The following is a 23,202-nucleotide window of genomic DNA, read 5'->3' as shown; positions in this document are numbered from 1 at the left end:
ATGCGGCGCGATAGTCGCACGCAGTGTGAATATCATTATCAATTACTCCACCTATCTAGATCAGGTGATAACGGAAGTAATAGGCTAGCTTGTCTATAATTTGCTTGATTTGCAGGGGACTCACTCAAAGTTAAAATTTTAATTTAAATTAGGTTTGGTCAAATCAAATCAATTATAAATAAATGTGATAATACTTAATATATGATTTGTTACTTTCTGAAATTGTATACTAATTAATTACATAATAAATATTATATTATTATATAATTAATTCAAATTGATGAAACTTAATTTGAATTAAAATTTCCCGACTCAAACAAGCATGTGAAGGCTACAGATTTTAACAGAAAACATGTTCGATTGGGACAACCCATTTGCATGCATGTGCCTCATCCCTATACACATACTCTACCCAATTAATTTAATACCCACAGCATTTCACCTGACTCTCAAGACCTATATATAAATACTTCCCAATCTCATCGATTTTCCACACGCCAATCTTCACTTCTACACACAATTTAATTTGCACCAATTCCAATTTCACACACAACACACACTAATGGAAGTGTTTACGATCCTCACGATACTTTTATTGTTCGTCTCTCACGTACATCCTACCTCGGGTTCTAGTTCTGTGGGCCTTCAACCGTACACGAACTACATAAAAAAATCATGCAACACGACTACGTACCCGGCCGTCTGCATCAAGACGCTCGCCCCACACGCATCCTCCATTAAAACCAACCCCTTGAGGCTATGCAACTACGCCCTCAAAGAAGCTATACAGGCGACTCGCGACAGTTCTACCACCGTGTCTAAGCTTGCGAAACGAAAGGATATCCCGAGCAGTGAGGCCCGGGCCGTGAAGGAGTGCATCAGCGACCTGAAAGACGCGGTCTACCAGCTGAAGCAGACGGTGAACGCCATGGGGCATCTGAAGGATGGCGACAGGGAGTTTCAGTGGGCTAACGCCAAGACGTACGCCAGCGCTGCTATTACGGATGCTGAGACGTGCGTCGATGAGTTCTTGGACAGGAAGGTGGATCCGGTTGTGAAGAACAAGATCAAAGGTTGTGTTTCTGATGTGGAGAAGCTGATAAGCAATGCTTTGTCGTTGATTAACCATCTTTACTGAATTGAATTTGATGCGGGGTTTCTCTGTTTAACGTTGATGCATGTGATTCTTTGGGGATAATGAAATGATCAATCAGGATTTTGATGTGATTTGAATCTAATTTGTAACTAGGTAGGCAATTATGTTCATCGGTCAAGAAGAAAATTAAGGTTGGGGGTTTTTGTGTATTGATTTCGTGCATGCCCATGGGAATTAAAATGCGAGCTTGATTAATAAAGTTTCTGGATAATTTGAGTTGGAAAAGTTTTGTTCTATATACTTTGAATCTCGAATTGAATTTTCTGTTGTAAATACGTACTATTTCATCTTCTACTCTATTTAATATACACATACCACGTGTATAAAGATAACATCATGTACTTTATTTATTTAAAAATTTTATCCACATCATGCTTAATTATATATTAAATGAAGTAAAAGATGAAATAGACTTTACAACATAAAACTTTGATTTATCCGATTTAATATTCTTAATTACAAAACTGCAACATGTATGAAAATACGAGTTTTTACTGGTCTTGATCCTGATATAGCTATGTGGAGCTATTTCAAAAGTTTTGAAATGCTTCCAAATCTTTTTTTAATTACAAAATATGTTAAGATCTGTGTCTTTTATAATCAACTCAGTTTCAGCTTAACTTGAATTCGGATATGTAAGGATTCACATGAAATCGTATAACTCGAAATACTTATAACTACTAGCTCTCCATATCCCAACTTAATTTTCACTCTAAATATCTTTACAACCTTCATATTCTTAATTCCCTTAAAATATGATTAAGAGTGACAAATGGACGAATTGGGCCGGGTCCAAAATGAATTGGTTTGTAAATGGGTTGAGTTTGATTAATATAAACTATTTTATTAATTTGAATATAAAGGTTTCAATATTTCACACAATAAAAAAAAAAGATAATATTTGAACTACTGAAAAAGATAACTACTAGTAATGTAATACAACTAAACTTGTATCACATATTATTTTTTATTAGTGACTATGTACATTAAGATTCATTTGCTAAATCATAAAGTGAAAAAGAAAATCTACTAAGTATATCACAAAATATTATATTTTATCAAAATAATTTATAAAATTTTGAATGCTCATCTTGAATGAAAACCAAGCCGTGCAATCAAATTTTTTATATTTTTTGAGAGACAATTTTCACCTTCATCATCTTCAGAATCATAAATTGTAATATGAAATAAAAAAATTACATAAATTATAAAGTATATGGAGAAAGAGAGTTGTGTGTGTGTGTGTGTGTATGGATAAAGAGGGCTGTGAGCGTGTTTGCGTGTGTGTAGAAAAAGAGAGTTGTGAGTGTAGTCGATTGAGAAGAGAAGATTGTGAGTTTCTTTTTAATTTTTTTTATTTTAGTATATGGGTTGAACTCATTAAGAATTCATATTAGACCATTAACAATTCATATTAAGCCCATTAACAATTTATATCCAACCCATGCAAAATATAATTTTATTTAACATCAAACCATATCAGCGCAATTTAAAATATAACTAACCCAACCCACTAGTTGGGTAGGGTTTAATCCATAGATCTTAGCCCTTCTTGACACTTCTATAGATGATCGTGTTGAATTAAATGTAGGGTCGTCCCAGTGTGGTTATTATAATTTTTTATCTTGTACGTCAAATTACAAGATTCCCATACACGAGCATATTTGAACTTTTTTTTATTTGAATTAGACTCTTACAGACTTTCTAATTCAAGCATACGTCAGATATGTTGTCACGAAGAGATAATTTATATAAGTTTAAAAAAATTAATAATTGATTTTTTATTTTTCATAGAAGTTGGTGAAATTACTAATTTTACCCCTTTCTTTTAAAATTTTGAATAATATATATATACATATATATGCATATTTTAACATTTTAACAAATCGAATTGAATTTGAGTTTGAGATATAATTGAAATTATTATGTGATTGTTTACGAAGAAAAATGAAAAAACAGGAACATCTGTTAGCGCATAGTTTGCCTTACTAAATTTGTGCTCTGTTCTATTAGTTAAAAATTGGGGTCAGCACAACAAAACTTGCCGAGAAACAACAATATGCAAACCCCAGTTCAGCCCGTCAATCACTGGCCCACCTTGAGGTTCAGTCTGAATCATAGATATTTATTTTATTATTTATATGAGTTTATTATAATTTATTTTATTTTATTTATTGATATTAATTTGTTGATTGAATAGCGATGTATTGATTGAATTGATACATTGTCCAACTTAAACGTTGATACATTTGAATAAGTATAATTATGATTTATTACCATTACTTATATATATAACATTGTCAAATTGATTAACATGGTACCCAGTTATGTCCGATGTTACAACTCTGTTGGTGCAAATATGTACTTGTAATTTATATACTCATAATAATTTGAGTTTATTAATGACATGCTATCTAAATTAATGGTGACATTTAATCAGAAATTTCTCTTCAAATTCCTAAAACATGGAATTAAATGTAAATCATTTAAGATAAGGCCTCCTTTATTTGGCATGATAGAATTTAAATAATATAGATAACTTTAGGATTGTAATTCAGCCATAATGAGCTACGATAGCGGGTAGGGGTGGCAGACGAGTCGAGCTCTATTAAATTCAAAAAAAAAAAAAACATTATTATAAAACGTAGATAATACACCTATATTCATAAAACTCAAACTCATAACTTCATGTTTGTGAGACGTCCAGCCCACCGCCCAATCAAGACTTCATTGGTGGAACAAAGATCTTCATTTAGTCCACTTCTGGCTTTTTTGTCAACACAGCCCATGTGCTCATGTACATTCGGCTCTATATTGTTCTAATTTTCTCGGAAGATTCTTATCTTCGGTTCAAAGTCGTTGCTCTTCATGTCAGCCTCTTAGTGTCAGCATTTCACACTCTACATGGTGTGTGTGCATCTTTACCGACCTCCGTCAGAAAACACATCATTTTGTCAATACTTTGCCTTTTCTTCACTTTTCTTTTTTGGGTTTTTTAAGAGTTGATTTGGCGTTTAATATACTATAAATATGCACGACGTGTCACTAAAAATCGTGACTTAATGATTAGGAACAAACTTTAACATACCCATATTGTGGATTTAAGTTTTTGTTAAAAAATATTTATCTTCGACCGTGTATTTTGTATTTATTCTTGATGATTGTCGATTTACAATAAAGTGTTCGACAGTCATAAGACGTAGACGTAATATTCTTTAACGGGTTTTTAAGGAGCCACCCCTACTTTTTTTATTTTGTAGCTAAAAACAGGAGAAAAGAATGATATGGGAACCATATTAGACTAATGTTGCCTAAAGCAAACTAGAAGTGAGCTGATGTAATTGCAATTCCTCCCTATGATTGATCATAAAGTAAATCAATTTACAATTACAAACACACTCCAAAATCTTGAGCATATTATAAATTCAAAACATTATAAACACTTCCCACAATCAGATTTTACAATTAAAATTCATATAATAGACATGAAATAATAACGTAATTATTCCTTAAATGAGCCTAACACAATGCAATGGTTGCAAAGACTTCTTGCATGTGATGTGCAAGTAGTCCTTCATCCACTTGTTTTTTTTTTTTTTTCCGTTTAATTACATAATTATATCAATATTTTAATAAATCATGCAAATATATCAATATAACTAAATATAATAAAATAAATTTATATAAAATGAAATAAATACTCATATGATCGGTGGAAATTTTGTCTACCTGGCTAGAAAAGTCATGACCAATTTATGCTTGGGTTGATGGATCCATTATTGCTTAGAAATTGGCAGATAAGACTAAGAAAAAGACACAGAGAAGGAGAAACAGAACCTCCACTCCATTTGAGTATGACATTGCTTATATATATATATGTTACAAAATTGAGTAAGTTACAACATAAATCATACATCAAAACAAAAACACACACAGTACACTCAGCCCAACTTATTCTGGACTTCTCAAACACATTAACACAAAGGCTAAACTCTCCCACCTCAATCAGTACTTGCCAGCATACTTGTTGCAAAGTGCAAGTGCATTACTGGTCACCTGAGCCACATTAGTCATTCGGGCCCGGATCGACGTCTTGATCCTACCGTTCAAGGCCCGGCCCGAGAACCCATCCAAGCAAGTGCTATCGTCCGTCAGGGCGGCACTCACCCACGTCTGCAGATTGCTCAAGTGCCATATGTATTCGGGCCCTCCAGCCCGGCCCAATCTCTTGAGCTCCTGGGCCGACTTGCTTAGCCGGTCCACGCTGTCGCTCACCTCCTCAAGGCAGTCCTTGATGGCCGCGTACTCTCTGGGCTTCAGCCCACGGAATTTAGTGAGCTTGGACACAAAGGTCTTGGTGGATTGGGCTCTGTCGACGCTCACAGACAATGCGGTCATGACCAATTGTTTCGGGCTTTTTTGAATGACCGTGGCGTATGTCGACAGTGACTGGACACATACAGCTGGGTACGTGGTGGCGCGGCAAGAAGTTCTAATAAAGCTGGCGGCAGGGTTGGTGGCGGCAGCAGCGCCGGCGGTGGCAAACCCAGTTGGAGTTAGGACAAGTAGCAAAGAGAGGAATGTGAGTGAGGATGTAAGAGAAAATGTTGCCATAGTTTTGGTTGTAATGACAAATGTGGAGAGGTGGTGGGTGGGTGGGAAATGAGAGTGGTTGATAGCTTGGGATTTATAGAGGAAAATAATTCAAGTTGTGGTGAGTGTGTTATCACATGCAATAATGGGTCCACTGCACTAGGTGTGGACTGTAGACACGCATTGTGTGCTGATTTTGGACACGGTTGGGCAACTTGGTTGAAAACACGGACCATCCATCAGGCATTGATTTAAGGATTAATTATGTCTTATTCTGTACGGTATTTCTTTTTTTTTGTTTTTTATTATTCTCAGGTCATCTTTATTTTGAATTTTTAATTGGGATATCCCATTTAATTATTTATTTATTTTATTTTGAATCGGTCTAGTATTAGTAGTTAAAATCCACTACTGTAGCTCATTATGGCTAGATTGTAATTCGAAAGTTATTTATATCACTTAAATCCTATCACACCAAGTATAGGAAGCTTTAAAGGAAGATTATAGTTCGGATCAGACTCGACCGAATGAATTATATGGCAAGTGCAATATACTGGACATGTGATTGGTGTACAATTCAGGGAAAGTGATCAATTACATAGTAGATGAATCATCTTTTCTAATGAAAAATTTTTGTTTGAACCATATTTGGCCGAATCAAATACTTACTCTGTAATAAGTTTGATTGTACGCTTACTTTGTGATTAGTTTGATTCGACAAAATAGAGTCTGGACAAAAAAAAAAATATTCTTAAAATAGAAGAAAGTTGCCCACTCTACTAAATTGGGTCATAAATACATGATCGAATTTAAAATTACATCGACACCTTCTAAAGTTAAGTTTAGTTACACAAACACTTCATGTCCTTTATAAAATACAGCTACACCCTTTAACAGAATGTTAGTGCAATATATAATAGGAAGCATTTGTGTAAAAATCCACAATTGAATAAAAAATGTATATATATTTGTAACTACAACCTTAAAAATATATTAATAATTTTATAAAAAAATACGAGATATTTGTATAATTAAATATATAGAGGTTATATTGACACACGGATTCAAAAGTTAAACATTTTCTATGAAGAATAAGAATAAAATATTATTAATGAATAATTACTGCATATGTAGTGACAAACTTTTGACGTTTAGCCACCGACATGCCTCATACGGTGGTCCCATTTTCGTTGAAAATGTCGGCTTCATCCTTTGAAATAAAAATAGTATATATTAATTTTATTATTATTATTTATCATATATTCTTAGTCACGGATGAATAGTTTATCAGACTGTGAGAGTGTGGTTCAAGATTTCTTCCCTAAATGACCACAAAAGACAATTTTGATAATTGCAATTTTGCAATTATCAAAATGTTCCCAGTCCCTACTCTGATTGACCCTTTTTTAATAGGCCAAAATATCGATATCGATATTTTCTATTCGTATATTTAGTATACCCCTTTCACTTATTAGTTCACAAATAAATTGATGAATCTTATTATTACACGTTAGTTTTATACAATTGATTTAAGTTCACTATAAAAACAAATAAATAGTCGAACCCATAAATTTTATTTAAGGAATATTTATTAACTTATTAATAGTAAATTCAAGTTTTATTTAGTTATACTGTCTTGAGTATTGAAGTTTTATTACTGGTGGGTGCATGATTTTTTATCACGACAACTAAGCACGCTCGATTCCGATTATGTTGGTTTATGAGTACGTGATGTGGTATTTATATTTAATGTGTTTATTATTGTGATAGTTTATAAATAATACAATATGAACTTGAAATTGATTTGAAGTTTGATTCATTATCAAAGGGGATGTGTATTTGACGCTAATCTTAAGGAAGTGTTTCATAAATATTTAAGATAAGCACACTTATCAGCTTACTACTGTTTTACAGTTTTACGTTTGAACTGTTTAAAAGTTTAAATTAACATCTATAAATAATTCTTTATCAACTTCTACAATTTATTGAAAAAAATATTTATATTAAATTATTTTTTTAAATACTTAAATTCAATTTTTTAATTATTATTTTAACCTCTGAATCTATAATCTTCACAGTAATTTATTCACACCATAAAAATTGAAATTACTGCGGACACCGCCGGCCATGTGAAAACACTGCAATTCTTTATGTTAAAGCAATGGGGATTCAAATCTTTGCTTTTTGGCAAAGTAGAAGTAGAAAGTAATGGTTGTAATGGTCTCTTTTTCTTTTTCACTTTACAATTGTCTCTCTTATTTTTGTTATCTAATATGAATATCTAAAGAAATAAATGAGTGTACCGACTAGTATGCGTCTTAATTATAATTTTTTAATGTCGAATGATAGTTCGAGGATAAAATCAATACAATAAATGCGCGAAAGATATTACTACTATCTGAAAATTAAAGGTTATGATATTTATAATTCTAATCCACTTAAATCAATCATTTCAAAGTGACGTGAATAATTGTACACCATGCATGTCATTAAATGACATCCTCACATATGAAATCAATGGGACTAATAATTTTTTTCTCTAATGTAATAATTTGAAAATTAAATTAACATTTACTTAACCCGGTATAGATTATGAGTTAATCAGAGCTTATTGAGGAGAGTTTTATATATTAAGCATGGTGTTGATATTTCATTATCAAGAGGGACATCACATGTGAAGAGATTCTCTTGATGATCCTCGAGGTGTCCCCATAATTGCCATTTTAGTGTTTCCAACAGGGGGAAATGGGAACTACATTAGGGTATTAGGTATGCTGATTGAGGGGATTAATTACGAAGAGAATGGGCCCCAGCCCACCAGTTGTGGGCCAGTAGAGATATAAATACGGTGTATGGACCAGTTTGAAAAGCCCATATATATTAAATCTTTAGAGTCAGTAGCAGCCAGCAGGGCCCTTCTGCTGTTCTGCTGACTTCTGCATGCAATAATGCTCGTACGCCAAAAATGGATATACATTTATTTTAAGAATATATAAACCTTTGACGTCGACATTTTATGAAAATGACATCAATATATTATTGAAAGAGCACAGCAGCAGCAGCAAAGGAGGCCGTCCCTGTAGTACTAATTGGAGAATTCTTAAGCTTGGTTAATTCAAATCATTCACAAAGAAAGTGTAATATATTTGTTAATGTAATTGATTTTTTTTTTTTTAACTGTCGACCAATCATACGGCAAGTGAATCACATTTACTGTATAATTGGTTCAAGTTCAACCAAATCCAGTCTGAATTAGAATTTCCCATTAATTAGCATTCAACTCCAATTTAAAAGGAAAATATTGCTATTGTAGACAATGTCAATGTCAAGCATTCAGACAGCATGTTTACTGACTGCACCTTAAACTGTTGGTGCTAAGCAGCCAGCAATTCAATTTCACAACCAATAATTAATTACTATGCAATGACAACAGAGTTCAGAAGCATCTATGCATCCATTTTTGACTTGGGAACATGGAGATTCAAGAATAATAAATTTGTACACTTGACAATCCAATCCACACAAAAGCAAGAATTTTAGGCAGCACAGATGATTTCGTCAGTTTTGAATGTTCATTACTTTTAACTGTTTTGGGCTGCGAGTTGGGAAGCTTTTCATTTCATATAAAATGTAGCAGCAATGGAAGTATATATTGAACATGTTTCTTCAATCAAGAACCTGGCTGTACGGTGTTCTCTCGTTTGTATCATGTTGGAGAATGTATCTGTGAAGCAAGGGAATCAAGTTGGGTAAACTCATGGAAGTATGTTCTGATTCAATGAATCATAGAGACCAGAAATTCAAGTGATGTCCCTTGCCTTCCATGAAGCCAGCATAAGTAAATAGAACACCATAGTAGTTACAAGACATCTCCATCATTGCCAGTGGAAGCGATATTTCCTCTTACTGCTAAAAGGGAAGCAACCTATAGTTCTAGTCCTCTTTCCATCATCATACTTCTTATTCTTTCTATATCCTTATAGCGACCAGCTTTACGATAAATCTTGATCAAGAGTTCAAAATTGTGTTCACCATCCGGCTCCAACTCAAACAGATGGTTTGCAGCTATCTCTCCAACTTCGGCATTGCCGTGAAGATAACAACCATACAGCAATGCTCCCCAAACAGTCGGACCAGCCTCAATCTCCATTCTGTTCACCACAAAGTCATATGCTTCACTAAGCAATCCTGCCCTCGCGTAAAGATTGACCATACAAGCATAGTGCTCCATACTTGGACTAATCTGATACCTCTCAACCATCATTGAAAACATCCTCTCCCCATCCTTCACCATTCCCAAATGAGCACAAGCAGATAACAAAGGTACAAATGTAATACCATCTGGTGAGGCATCAGAGTCCATCATACGGTTGAAGTACTCTATGGCTGCAGAATCCTTTGAGTGAGCTGAAATTATAGAATTCCACGATACCACATCCCTTTTCGGCATGCATTCAAACAACCATTTTACCTTTTCCAACTTATCTTGGTTCGAGTAGAAAACAATCATAGAATTAGCAACAGATAAATTCCACTCAGTCCCTCTACGGAAAACCCATCCGTGAATTTGTGTTCCAATTTTATAAGGCGACATACTAGTCAGAACCGCAGACAGCGTAACTGAGTCAGGTTCACATCCCTCTTCTATCATCCACCGCAATATGGACATTGCTTCCACTATAAGACCATGCCTAATATACCCAACAATCATTGAATTCCAAGAAACCAATGCTTTTTTATCAATGCTATTAAAAACCTTCCTAGCTCTAATAATATCTCCACACTTAGCATACATATCGACAAGTGCATTTAACACAAACGTATTGTTTCCAAACCCAAAACGAATCACATGACGATGGACTTCTTCACCAACTTGAATCATACCCACTCCTCCACAAGCTTTCAACACCCTCGGAAAAGTGTACTGATCAGGCTCCACTCCCTCTTCCACCATCTGAAAATACAACGCCAAAGCATCTTCATACAGACCCTCCTCCGCATAACCCGAAATAAGCGAATTCCAGGGAAAAGCCGACGAGTTTCTGTCAGGCATTACATCAAACATCTCGTGAGCCTTTTCCACCTGCCCATTACAAGCATACAACCGCAGAAGCTTGGACAAGATGCCCACATTCTTACGTAAAAGCTTCTCGGGAATAAGCCCATGAACTTTAATCCCGTAATCAATTGCTTTCAATTGGAAGCAGGTCTCCAGAAGGGATGCAAAGATTTGAGGGTCGTTGATGACTACACCATTTTTGAGTGAGGATTCTAACTTGTTTATGACAGTTTCAAGGGCCTGGAGCTTTGATTGCGACTGGATTTTCTGGTCTGTTAAGAGTGGGGTTGGGTAGGATCTTGGGAAAGGGAGTTTCGATTTCTTGGTTTGGTAAATCTTATCATGTTTTTCATATTTCTTCTTTGCGCTGGAACATGAAAAATTTCTGCCGAGACATGCTGTATTCAAGAAGCACAAGTTCATGCTTTTGCTGAATGAATCAGAGGAAGTAGCATTTGAGGAATATTTGTTTACATGCAACAAAGCATATAAATGTTCCCTTATTTTATCTTTATGTCAATCAGATCAACTAAAATGAAAGTGAAGTAATGAAATTCTTTTATTGGTTTCCTTTCCAGAAAATGCAAATAAAACATCTCTTTTTATTGGTTAATAAATGGAGTGCATTAACAGTCTTCTCAAGTTGTGCAGTAATGATTGGGAAAGGAGCACACTCATGAGTGTGAATAGTTTATTTTTTTTTATATTTATTAATTATATGAACGACAAGAAAAATAAAATAAAGAACATATCAAAACTGATAATTTCATCAATAAATTTTATTATTTTTAAATGTATATGAATAGAATATTACTAAAAATTATAAATAGATGTTAACTTTTTGCAATAATTAGTATGCTTGAGAGCATTTCAATCTATATATATATTGACAACCAAAAACAGTTACTTTTATTTCCTGCACACTTAGTAAATAGTATAAATTTATAAAATCAGCTGTCTTAAATTCAAGAAGTTGGGTGAATATTAATTTCTTTCTCCCACTTTCCTAGTTCTTTTCTTGCAAATTAACTCGTACGATCGTTTAGCATGAGACTCAAATTTAAAGCTCGGTTGCCTTGTAATTTGCTTACATTCAACTAGACCTGATCATCCAGCAATACTTCTGGGATTGTATTCCAAGAGTTGGATTATAGTAAGACAGGATTTGCTTGGGTTTAAAGCTTATCTTTCCGGTACTTTTTCCTTCTTTCCCTTTATGAACTAGACATGGGCTGGGTGGGGGTTGGCTCACCCCTACTATTTATAGAAGATAGGACTCAGAGCATGGAACAAAAAGTACTAAATATAGTTCATTTCTTTTGCAATTAGAACCTAACACCAAATAAAATTTTAATTAAGATCAATCTGGTAAAACATTTCAACCAACAAAAAATTAGCAAATATTATGCATGGAACGGAGTTGGACACAAATTTCATAAGCATAAACCACAATCTAAGCCATAATCTTTCATTAAAGTATTAGAGATCGCAACTAAAACTGCCTGGCTTATAACCTTCAAGTAGAAATACCACATAACAATGAATCGTAAGTAGCATTACGCTGCAGCGGTCCAGATGGTTAATGCAAATATAAATGTCTCAATTATTTCTGATGGCATGCGATGAGTCTATTGCATTGTGTTGAAGTTTGTTTTGTATGCTACTTCCAGCGCAGTACGTATGATGCCATGTCTTTGTTGTGTTATGTACAACACACCATTTGAGATTAGCAGCAGAAACATGCGCAAAAGGATAAAGAACTGCCTTTGATCAGCAGACTGATGAGTGTTTATTTTGTCACAGATTCATAGGTTCTTCAGAAGAATGACAGTTTAATGCCGGTCAGCAAAAAAAAAAGACCAGGTAGCCGAAAGGAAGATCTTTTGAAAGTTTGTAAAGTTTCTCAACTTACAGAGTGGATTTATCTTCAGAGGATCACCTGCAGTGAAGAGGATACGTTTCAGTCTAGTTGAAAAGGAGGTTCACCTAAGTTCCATAAATAATTTGATGCTAAATGAAAAGGCAAACTCGATTTAAGCACAAAAATAGATGGCTTCAATTCTACAAACTTCTCGCAGACAGTAGATGAACATCCTAAGAAGCAGGGTGGAAGTATGTATGTTTTAATTCAACATCCTCCATGTGGACAGAAAGTGATGAGTTTTAAGAAGGCTAGCGAAATGAACATTGACATTACAGGCATATCAACATCTGATTGTCAAGAGCAACTGAAAACATCCAATTATAAATTATTTATAAAAGTTTATTAAAGCAATAGATTACTAAATGAAATTGGATACCTTAATACAGCAAAAACTGGGCGAACTCTCTCAAATATTTCATCTTCGGATCCAGTAGCGTCAATCTGCAAGCATTTAGTAATTGTGGAAGTTGTATGATTAAACATATAACAAGCTCAGTAACTGAAACAAAAAATCGAATCATATTACAAAAGCAGAACAGCACATACATGAAATGAATGTAGCAGAAGGGTCTCTTATTTCTTTATTTTATGATTAATGTGGGAATTTCTTTCTTTCATCATAAACAGATAAGCCCCTACTAGGTAAGTTGTTGATGTCCGTAACATGCAAAGTGACCAAGATGGTGAGTGTTTACAATACATTGCTGTTATCAACATACCAAATTGATACCTTGTAGAGTTTTCCTTTCTCAGAGTAGTACTTGATGACAGGAAGGTTTAGTTCCGTAAATACCTTCAACCTTTCCTTGACTGTATCAATATTATCATCAACTCGTCCCTAGGAAAGAAAACACTAATTCTTCAGATTTGGGACGGAAGAAAAGAAATGACTAACTGTGGAGAAAATAGATATACGGAATGCACCTGATTACGGTTTAAAACTCGTTTCACCATTTCTTCTACAGGACAATCAAAAAAAAGCACAATATCTGGTTCAGCGCCAATCTGCACTTATTGCTTACCAGTAAATATTCATGCCAATAGCATATAGACACTTCCCACCATGCAGCTATAAACAACTTACTCATCAAAATCTTACTTAAGGATTTCTTCAATTAGCCATATGAAAAAGAAGTTTGATTAATGTCACCAGAAGAAAGAAACTCACAACTCGTTCGTATGCTATACGATTCTCTTCACTTCTTGGAAAACCATCAATAAGAAATCTATCATTTTCACTTGCTTCAATGGCCTTTTGTATTAGTTTAACAGTCACTTCTGAGGGAACAATTTTCCCTTCCCTGATTGTATTAAGAATCATGGAACTGCAGTAGGATGCCATCATCAGTCACAAATCTAGGTAAGATGTCAAAAACCAAATGCATGTCAGAAGAAATGTGGTACTGTACCCATTTTCACTATTAGAAGAAATTTCTTTTCTCAAAAGATCACCAGCGCTTAAGTGGGTAAACCCAAAGGTTTCAACAATCCTTGTACATTGAGTACCTTTTCCGCTCCCTGGACCCCCTGAAAGCGCAACTATGAGATCAGAATCATCCCTCTGTAATTCCAGTGGATCATGAGAGCAATGCAGAGTGAGGTGAAAATACGAATCCCCAAATTGTAGATCCTTTTTTCAATTTCTGAATGTTTCTATGGTTCACTGCATATATTCCATGGTAGTTCTTGAGTGACTTGGGTTTTTACATGTGGTTTTCTTTGTAGGAACTTTCCACATCAATATTTCATATGAACTTTAGAGCATATTACAAATTCAGTGGAATAGTTTCTGAAGTAAAAATTTCAATGAGATAGGAAACAACGACAATGGCGCCAAATGCTTCACATCGTTCATTGCTACTCCTGAAACACTTATACATGGCATAATGTGTCCAGATGAAGAAACTTTTAGTGCATGATGCAAGAATACTATCATATCAGGCAGCTAGTTTGTTTGCATCATAACCAGCTAAAGAAGTGCAACATCACACGCTCAAGCGAACATTAATAAGAGCACCAACTTGAGTTCTAAACCAGCAAAGCAAGGAAGTATGATCCAGACAAGCAGCTGTATGTTAATTACCCAACACAAAAGTTACCAATGGGGTTCTTCTTCTATCAGAGACTCCACCTTCTGTCTGCGTCCATTAGGAAAATGCAAAATATTAATATACCAATCAACATCTTGTTAAAAGTATAAGAACTCCGACGTTCAATTAAGAAAACCTTCCATGATATACATAAAAGAAACTGGACTTAATAGCTTGCACTGATAAACATAAAACACATAAATATATGTGGAAACCAAAAGAAACTGAGAAACAGAACATTTCAGGCTGCATAAAGCAAATCTCAAATGAAGCTTAAAAGGGGAACTATCAAGTAGCTTATATCCATCCCGTGAAAAAGGCACTAATTAAACAGATGAAAAAAGATAAAACGTGACAACCAAGGGGTCAACAAGTAAGACATCGTTCTTGAATCAAAAGGTATTCCCGGAAGATGGACATGCTCAGTTAACATGCATTCTCGCACCGTAGAATGTTGAAATAAATAGTCACACAAGAGGACAGAACAATTAAGGATCAGATCAGTAGTGCCCTAGAGAATAACAAGCACCAAGTTATCATGCTACATAGAGCTTAGCACGTGAAAACTAGCTTGGAGAAGGCATCCATAATTCTCCCGGAAATCAACTACAGCTGAACGAGAACTTTGTTTTTGAATTCATGACAGCAATCAAAACGAGAGAAATAGCTGAGAATATTGATCAGAGAAAATTAACAATCCAACAACAGAAAAACAAACACGATACCGGATTCAGAACTTGAGTACTGAACACTTGCCAAACATTAAATCCATTGGCCACCTGCACCTAAGTAGAGAAGAACATTCAGTTCATCAAGCCAAAATCTCACGAGAAACAAACCAAAAAAATAAATCAATTGCCAATGAAAAAGGTAATCAAATACTTGATCGAGAAGGCGTGATTTGGAGCGAGAAACCAGCGGCGACAGAGAGGCCACGCGCCTCCACATACCTGATCCTTGGTAAATGTACAAAATAAAATCAAAACAGAAAACGCAGGCAGAGAGAGAGAGAGAGAGTTTCAGTTTGGAGTTTGAAGAATGGGTTGTTCTTCTGCTTTTGGGGGTGACTTTCTGTCGAACAGGTACAAGACTGTGTCCATGTGTATGCTGTCCGTGTGGTGGGAAAATGCAATTTCCTGTGTTTGTTTACTTGTCAAAATTTTGGGATAGAACGGGTGTATACACCACGTCCATCATTTTAATAGGGGGCGGGTCTAACTCTAATGCCCATCAGTTGACCGGTGCGGTTCGGTGCATTGGACTGCTGAATCCAAACCCGTTTGCTCTTGCCCCATTCGTAATGAGCAACTCCATTCTGGTACAATAATTGTAAAATGTAAATAATAATAATAAGAGGGTGTTTGGTTAAGTTTATTTGAACTATTTTATAAATTTATAATTTATAAAATATTTTTATAATTTATAGACTGTTATATATTATTTTAAGTACGTTTTCAAAGTGTTTGAATAAAATAAAGTTATAAAAATTGTAAGATGTAGTGTTGACAACTGTATAATTAATATGACCATAATTGAAAAACATTTGTTAAATTTTTATAAATATGGTGAGAACTCTTTATTTTTTTTAATGAAATTTACAAACTCATAACATCTTATTTTTTATAAGCTCTTTTTTTTTACCAATTTATAAATTTCCAAACATCTTAAAATGTTTTGAAAACCTATGTACTCGTTCAAACATCATGTAAGCAATTATTTTTAAATAATATTACTTATTTTTTGTAAAGTTGAGAATTACCTAAAATACATATAAGATAGGGTAGTTATGAAAGATTTTGATGAGTATGGAAGTTAAATTCAATCAATTAACCTAAAAAAATGGCAGATCAAGATTATTTTGAACATCAAAAGGGCCGTCTCCTATCAAGGATAGATAGATCACTACAGTAAGTTTTATAAATTATGAAAGTTGGATTCTTAAGTTTGATGGAGTTTGTTGTGTTCTAGTTTGAAGTGCTTTGAGAAAGTATACTGCTGAAATGCACTGTGAGAAAAATAAACCCCAAAATATAAAAATATATTTCTTTCGTTTCTGGATAAGATTCTTGTATAATTTCACATATACTGTTGTTCTTATATCAGTAAAATAATTACTGGAAATATGTCTCATAAAAACTGAGAATACAAGTACATTAATGGAGATTATCATAATAGATTCTACAAAATAGTATTTTCAAAGGGATAATTTCAATCTTAAATTTTAGGGGACATTTGTATAATTATCCCAATGACAAATCACAAGTATGAGGATTTCAATAGATTCATCCCATATAAACTGCCTTATTCATCTTTTACATGAATAATATGAACACAAAGGAATTCCAACTGCTCCAAAGAAATAAAAAGGACCTAAGTCCAAATTGTGGAGTTTATCATTAAAAACACGTCTACCAAAAAAATACCGTATATACAAGGAGGCTGGGTGGTGGGGGGGTTTAAAGTAAGATTTATGCAGTGTATAAAGTATGAGCATCCACCTTCTCACATGCACAGGGAGGATCAAGGCTTGTTTGCTGCAACAGTCCATTCTTCGTTTTAGGATTGTGTAGCTCTTACACTATATGGCTCGCGTAATCTCAGTGAGCAGGCAACCAAGTTCATTTTGGCATCTCAACTATCCTTGAGGCAATTACAACAGGAGTTTCTGGGGCTGGCTGCCAAAACAGGTCTTCAGCTTATAAAGTGACATACTGTGTTATGGAATAGATGGTTCTTCAGCCTGTATTTGATTTCTTCGTAACCAAATCATAATTAATGGAAGCTAGCTGCGACAAGTTCTGATTGACAAAAATAAATAGATATTAAGATGTTGGCTAATGCGTTGGACTTGAACACATGCATCAGATGCATATTCTTCTGTGACAGTGGAAAAACTTGAAGTGATCTGATAAGATTCATAGACGTTTGCAAGATCAGTGCAAGCTTCTTGACTAAAGGTTCTCACCTTAAATGAGAAATTACTGAAAGAGTAATTCATGTCAAGGGAGGGCGCAACGAAATCTGCTAAATGTCCACATTCATCCCCCTGAGAATGAAAGGTTATCAGTTTTAAACCCAAGAAAGCAGGATAGTTTGGGCTACATTTCATTAGATTACAAGTGATTATATGAAATGATTCAGAATAGAACTGCAAATTAATCAAAAAGTAAATAGTTTTGGTCCAAGTAAAGGTGTAACCAATCTTTGATCAGCTATGATTCAACAAGGGAACATAAATTAAAGTAATTCAGGCAGTCGTTTGACATTGACAATTTGATAAAATCCAGGTCCAGACAAATACTTCAGTTTATGTTGTCATTAACCAGAAAAGATGTACTTAACCCTTTGACATATAAGTTAAGATGGGGAAAGTATCGAAAGACATCTAGACATTGTAAGATGTTTGAAAGCGCTTGTCAGATGGGGTCTTATTGTTAGCAATGCATTTATAGAAGCAATGGATGTTTGGCGCCTCTATAAGTTAGTGATATTCACCCAGAGTAACATCCGTAGAAATTCATTCAGCAAAGTGAGCATGGGTGAGAGCATATTTCTCAAGTTAGTTACTCATTTTTTCTCTCAAGTTAATCATTAAATAATGTTTCAAACAAATACTTGCAAATTAGGAAGCACTTCTCCCAAAGAGGAATATTAAGAAATCCGTTTTATGGATATTTTTCATTCTAGAACTGGTCTTAACCACTAACTTTATATCTTCTCATATATTAAGCAATAGAAATGCTTCTCTTATTCAGCTTTTGAAATTCAGTAGATTTGAGATTAACTTAGGAGTCTAAGTCTTTCCATCTTTCGGAGGAATATGGAATAAATGTTATTGTATAAGCTTACATCTTCGTCCTGTAAGTTGCTGTATGAACTGCTGCTGCAGGATGCACTGCCTGTGTCAGTCATGTCATCTACATCACTACCTCTATTTTCCTCTTCAAGGTTCCAGATATATCGGCTCATAAAATAACTCGTATCATGCGCATCAACTGAAGGTATGAATGCTGCCTGTGCAAGAGAGAAGATGAGGGTTAGGAACTGATTTTGGAAGTGAATCAATGTGCGTTTTCCTGAATTGTGTGTGGTCCAGCGGAAGTAGATGAGACCTTCTGCCTCGCAAGAGTGTCCCAATTAATATCTTTGAAAAAGGAATGTCGTTTAACCTGAGTAAGAAAGAGGGAAAGTTATTTCCTACATTGTACCAAATCAACAGAACCCTATTAGATTAATCATATACCTCTCCAGCTCCAGTGGCACCTAATCTCTGAACTGGATTTTCAATCAGCAACCTAAAAAGGAGCACAAATGTCTTCTTCAATTACACAGTTTACAAGAAAAAAGCAAGAAATGTTAGTCTAGATGAACTTCTTACCTAATCTTCTTCAAACTAGCGTTGCTGCAGTAACAATTATATACCATATACATTAAGATAACATAAAGCTTCAGAATAATGGCAACACTTAATGTGGGAGAAGAAAGGAACTGGATAAGAATTGCCCAGTATAAAAATATATTTTTGTTCACGGACTTAAGCAGCCAAAGGTTGGAAATATTCCTGCAAAACGGTCTTCATTAATAATTACCCCAAAAGTTGATTGACTATCACCATGAGAAGGAGAAGAAAAGGCTTCCAAAATTGCCTGCTTTAAGATTTCTTTTCTAGATGATGTGTTACTAATTTCAACTCACACGACATGATGGTATGACTTGCAAACAGCCTATATACCGCACATGATTTTGTCACTTTATTTACTGCATCCAATTACTTCTTTTGCAACATAGTAATATATGCTATTTGAAATTTGGACCATAAAGTTTCATAATTCAAACAGACATCGATCTTTAAATAAAACTGACTGCAATGCAGCCATGTAAGAAAATAAATGTCACACTTACTTGTTAATTAGATCAGATGCTTCATAGCTCATTTCTTCTGGTATCTTGGGCCAGGGTATGTCTCTGTTTATAATATTGTTGAAAATTTGCTGCATCAGAAAAAGAATTATCAATACTACCATGATCAGTAAGGTCTATGAGTTCTTAACAAGAGATAGCAATTAATTCCACAACCATTTTAAAATTTTCCACCATTATCTACTTCAGATGGAGCAAAATTTTACCCCTTTATGTAGTTATCAATGAGACTGGACATAGTAGTCAATGGCGCGCTAAGGCAAATAAACTACAATAAGCTGATTAGATAATAGTTTTATGGAATTCAACAAAATCCAGTAGGGCATAAAATATGTAACTGTGCAGGCTGCATTAACGATTACCTGAAACAATTATTGAGAGATATACCAAAAGACATCGAAGAATCTTGATGCCCTCAAAATGAAACAATCAAAAAACCCCTAATTATTTTATTTTTGAAGGAATTAATTTAAAACCAATTCTTGTGAATTCGACGCTACTCACACTTCTACAAAAGTGTTTATAGGAATTATTTTTTGTGGATTCGACACCCATCACAGTCTGCCCAAGTCATTTAAATGCTAAAACTTAAAATTTCAGAATGGGAAGGCTCGATAACTAAGACAGTGCCCCCAAGTGCCATAACCCTCATTTAGACCCATTATAATAGTTTCCAAACTGTTTATCCAAATAACGGCAATGAGTTATGAGTATCAAATCAAATTCCTAGTTTCCGTTAATATATGACTAGAAGTATCTACTGACAATTTACCACTGTGATGGCTAATGCTGATATTCTTGAAGGGATAACCATTCAAGTAGCTAAAAGTAATTACCACAAAGCCCTTACCGACTTTCTGGAATTACAGAAAGCTTTGTGCTATTATAGTCATAGACGGTGACCAAATTTCACATATATGGGTCTCACTATCATATTTATTGCAGTCATCTATTAAGGAAATATATGACACGACTGAAAATATCCGCAACCTTTGCTGAATTGCATGCTGACATGTCAGAAAGTGACTGTGACAACAATTGGAAGAGAGGTACTTCATTTTGCTCCATCCCATCAATGATCACCATCATATGAACTTGGATCCCAAACTTTCAGGAAAAAAGTTTGCTTGTAAGTTTATGTAATCCTGGGAGGCTAGGGTTCAGGGCCCATCCGCCTGAATATCTTTTCGGTGTAACTATACAGGTTGTATGCTATCCCTTCACCAACTCAATGAAGCTATTACCTCCCCCCACCCAGAAGAAGAAAAAAGAAACGAAAAAAGAAAGAGAAAGAGAGAGGGTAGAATAGCAAAATGAGCAAGTAAATAAATACATAGCCAATGACATTAATCCATGCCAGTTCTCTGCAGCTTATTGCAAGTAACCTATTAAGTATGTGAACCGACATGACCACTTCAATGAATTATGCACATTCTTTCAACTAACTAACAATCAAATAAATATGGCATAGAAGGGACAATAATTAAGCATATGAACGGAAATACGAACATAATTATGTGAAATTGTGGACAATGGGACGTGTAAACAGACTTTCAAATTCAATTGCATTTGTGCTCCAAATATTAGGAGAAAACTTGAAGCCAATGAATCCAGAGGCTTAGTAGAGAAAGAGATATGGTATTGCAGGCCATGCTCAAACCAAATTAACCAATTGCAGAAGCATTTATCAATGTTTCAGGGACATAAATGAAACTTAAATGCATTCTCATTTTCAGTTATCTAGTGGTTGTATAGAGCTACGGATAAACAAACAGGAACGCCGGTATAGCCATTACAGACAAGTTCATCCTTTCAGATGAGACTTCCATTTGAAGTTTTCATAATCACCAACTCAGGAACATCCATCCGAGATAGGATCCGCTTCATGTGATCAAGTTTACAGTCATTATCCAATGACCCAAATCAGGTTGATGGAAAAGCTTATCTATTCAGAATATCACAATGAAGAGATAAAGCAAAAAACAGCACAACTACATTCATTGTCAATTCATCCGAAATGACTGATGGCATACCTGTGGATGTTCTGCGTTAAAAGGCGGAATACCAACTAGCAGCTCAAAGAGGATGACACCCACTGACCACCAATCAGCTGTTGCACCTAAAAAAACACAGTAAAGACAAGAACAATTAATACAATATAGAACATAATATCTTTTGACTATTCCACTCATTATATAAAACATTGGATTTCAAAGTTCGAACCATGTCCCATGCCGAGAAGTATCTCAGGTGCCAAATAGTCCGGGGTGCCAACTACAGAATGTTTTTTCCTCTGTTCTCTTTTCACAGATGAGTTTACTGTCGCTTTTGGTTTATCGACTCCAAGAAAAGCAGATGGACCCGATAAGTCATCGGTGCTATTTATAAGACCAACTTTGGAGAGCCCAAAATCTGTCAACTGCACAATAAGAAGCAGATTCATGATCAAATAAATGCAGAAATACATTGTCTAAGTGTACATATTCTAATGCATACTGGACGCAAAAATAATTATGTAAAGGGTGTACACTCTGATGCGCACTGTTCATGAATGTCTAGAAAATTACTGAATCAACAAGCATACTGCCGCATAAGAGGCTCACAAAGCGAGCTTCTTTCATATACATTTTGAATTACTCAACCCAATCTCATTGACTACGGAAAACAAGAAAAGAAAATTCTCTTGATGAAATCATAGTACAAGTTGTACAGTTACATCAAGCAAACTCCAGACATCTGAATATGCTCAAGATCAAAGAACACAAAATTTGCTTAAAGATTTTGTCACTTACTTCACCATTTCAATTCTATTAAGAAACAGAATAAAACTTTCCTTTGTCTGGTCAAATATATCATATTCTACCTAAGACATCAACTTAACTCGTCTTAAACAAGACGAACTTTCCATTTTATAAAAATGAAATACTCTCCCACATTTACAGTAAAATCATTGCAGTGGGAAACAGCTTGTGGAAACTACATGCAAATACATAGAAAGCTATTGTTCATGGCTTTTCTAAAGTCAAAAAAAATTGGATATTATTATAGACCGTTTAGTTTCAAATAAATTCTCTTTTTTCTGTGAGTATTACTTAACAAACAGAGAAATCTGACATCAGGCTTTAAAGACATCTCATGCTTATAGTGTTACAAAGAACATCCATATATTTACCTTGATGTGACCATCAGGACCTATCAGCAGATTATCTGGCTTCAAGTCTCTATGAATGACATTTAAGGAGTGCAGGTACTCTAAAGCAAGTACCTGAAAGTAACAGATAATGAATATTAATCTTTTTTTAAGGTTTAACCTGGCTAACTGCCAAGAATCTCCAGGTTACAAAAATAGTAATAGAGGTCCTTACAACTTCTGCTATATAAACACGTGCCATATCTTCCTCCAAGCAGCCTAGATTTCTCAGCAAAGAGAAAAGATCTCCTCCATTTAAGTACTCCATAA

At 34.7% G+C, this 23,202-nt stretch overlaps 5 protein-coding genes across 8 annotated transcripts in view; 1 reads left to right on the top strand and 4 right to left on the bottom strand.

Moving 5' to 3' along the window:
- LOC105160585 (pectinesterase inhibitor 4) lies at positions 479–1,233 on the top strand. The gene has a single exon (XM_011078029.2). The coding sequence runs from the start codon at positions 563–565 to the stop codon at positions 1,136–1,138; it is 576 nt and encodes a 191-aa protein (XP_011076331.1). The 5' UTR covers positions 479–562; the 3' UTR covers positions 1,139–1,233.
- Positions 4,961–5,833, bottom strand: LOC105160584 (21 kDa protein-like). Its single transcript, XM_011078028.2, has one exon. It carries the CDS (start codon positions 5,768–5,770, stop codon positions 5,162–5,164), a length of 609 nt encoding a protein of 202 aa, XP_011076330.1. The 5' UTR covers positions 5,771–5,833; the 3' UTR covers positions 4,961–5,161.
- LOC105160582 (pentatricopeptide repeat-containing protein At4g25270, chloroplastic) lies at positions 9,122–11,396 on the bottom strand. Its single transcript, XM_011078022.2, has one exon. It carries the CDS (start codon positions 11,229–11,231, stop codon positions 9,675–9,677), a length of 1,557 nt encoding a protein of 518 aa, XP_011076324.1. The 5' UTR covers positions 11,232–11,396; the 3' UTR covers positions 9,122–9,674.
- Positions 12,388–15,990, bottom strand: LOC105160583 (UMP-CMP kinase). 4 transcript variants are annotated; one of them, XM_011078024.2, is made up of 10 exons: positions 15,705–15,989; positions 15,548–15,607; positions 14,816–14,870; positions 14,142–14,259; positions 13,901–14,057; positions 13,657–13,737; positions 13,463–13,570; positions 13,109–13,173; positions 12,721–12,747; positions 12,388–12,622 (listed from the first exon to the last, which is right to left on the bottom strand). In XM_011078024.2, exons 1-9 carry the CDS (start codon positions 15,768–15,770, stop codon positions 12,744–12,746), a joined length of 714 nt encoding a protein of 237 aa, XP_011076326.1. In that variant the 5' UTR covers positions 15,771–15,989; the 3' UTR covers positions 12,388–12,622; positions 12,721–12,743. The 4 variants fall into 4 exon arrangements, 3 of the variants coding, with proteins under 3 accessions (XP_011076326.1, XP_011076325.1, XP_011076329.1); XR_002287015.1 differs by having other exon boundaries at positions 12,388–12,747; positions 13,452–13,570; positions 15,705–15,990; XM_011078023.2 differs by having other exon boundaries at positions 12,388–12,747.
- The window catches only part of LOC105160580 (probable serine/threonine protein kinase IRE), a gene marked incomplete in the record, with an annotated part of 10,810 nt that continues 4,666 nt past the window's right edge, over positions 17,059–23,202 (bottom strand). The window contains 10 exon segments of the mRNA XM_011078021.2: positions 17,059–17,620; positions 17,788–17,868; positions 18,672–18,836; positions 18,935–18,991; positions 19,066–19,117; positions 19,725–19,813; positions 21,776–21,861; positions 21,966–22,161; positions 22,915–23,007; positions 23,108–23,202. Of these exon segments, the coding sequence (XP_011076323.1) occupies positions 17,558–17,620; positions 17,788–17,868; positions 18,672–18,836; positions 18,935–18,991; positions 19,066–19,117; positions 19,725–19,813; positions 21,776–21,861; positions 21,966–22,161; positions 22,915–23,007; positions 23,108–23,202 (977 nt within the window).

The sequence above is a fragment of the Sesamum indicum genome, linkage group LG4 (assembly GCF_000512975.1).
Source record: "Sesamum indicum cultivar Zhongzhi No. 13 linkage group LG4, S_indicum_v1.0, whole genome shotgun sequence".
NCBI lineage: Eukaryota > Viridiplantae > Streptophyta > Magnoliopsida > Lamiales > Pedaliaceae > Sesamum > Sesamum indicum.
This window is presented reverse-complemented; position numbering and strand designations above follow the sequence as displayed.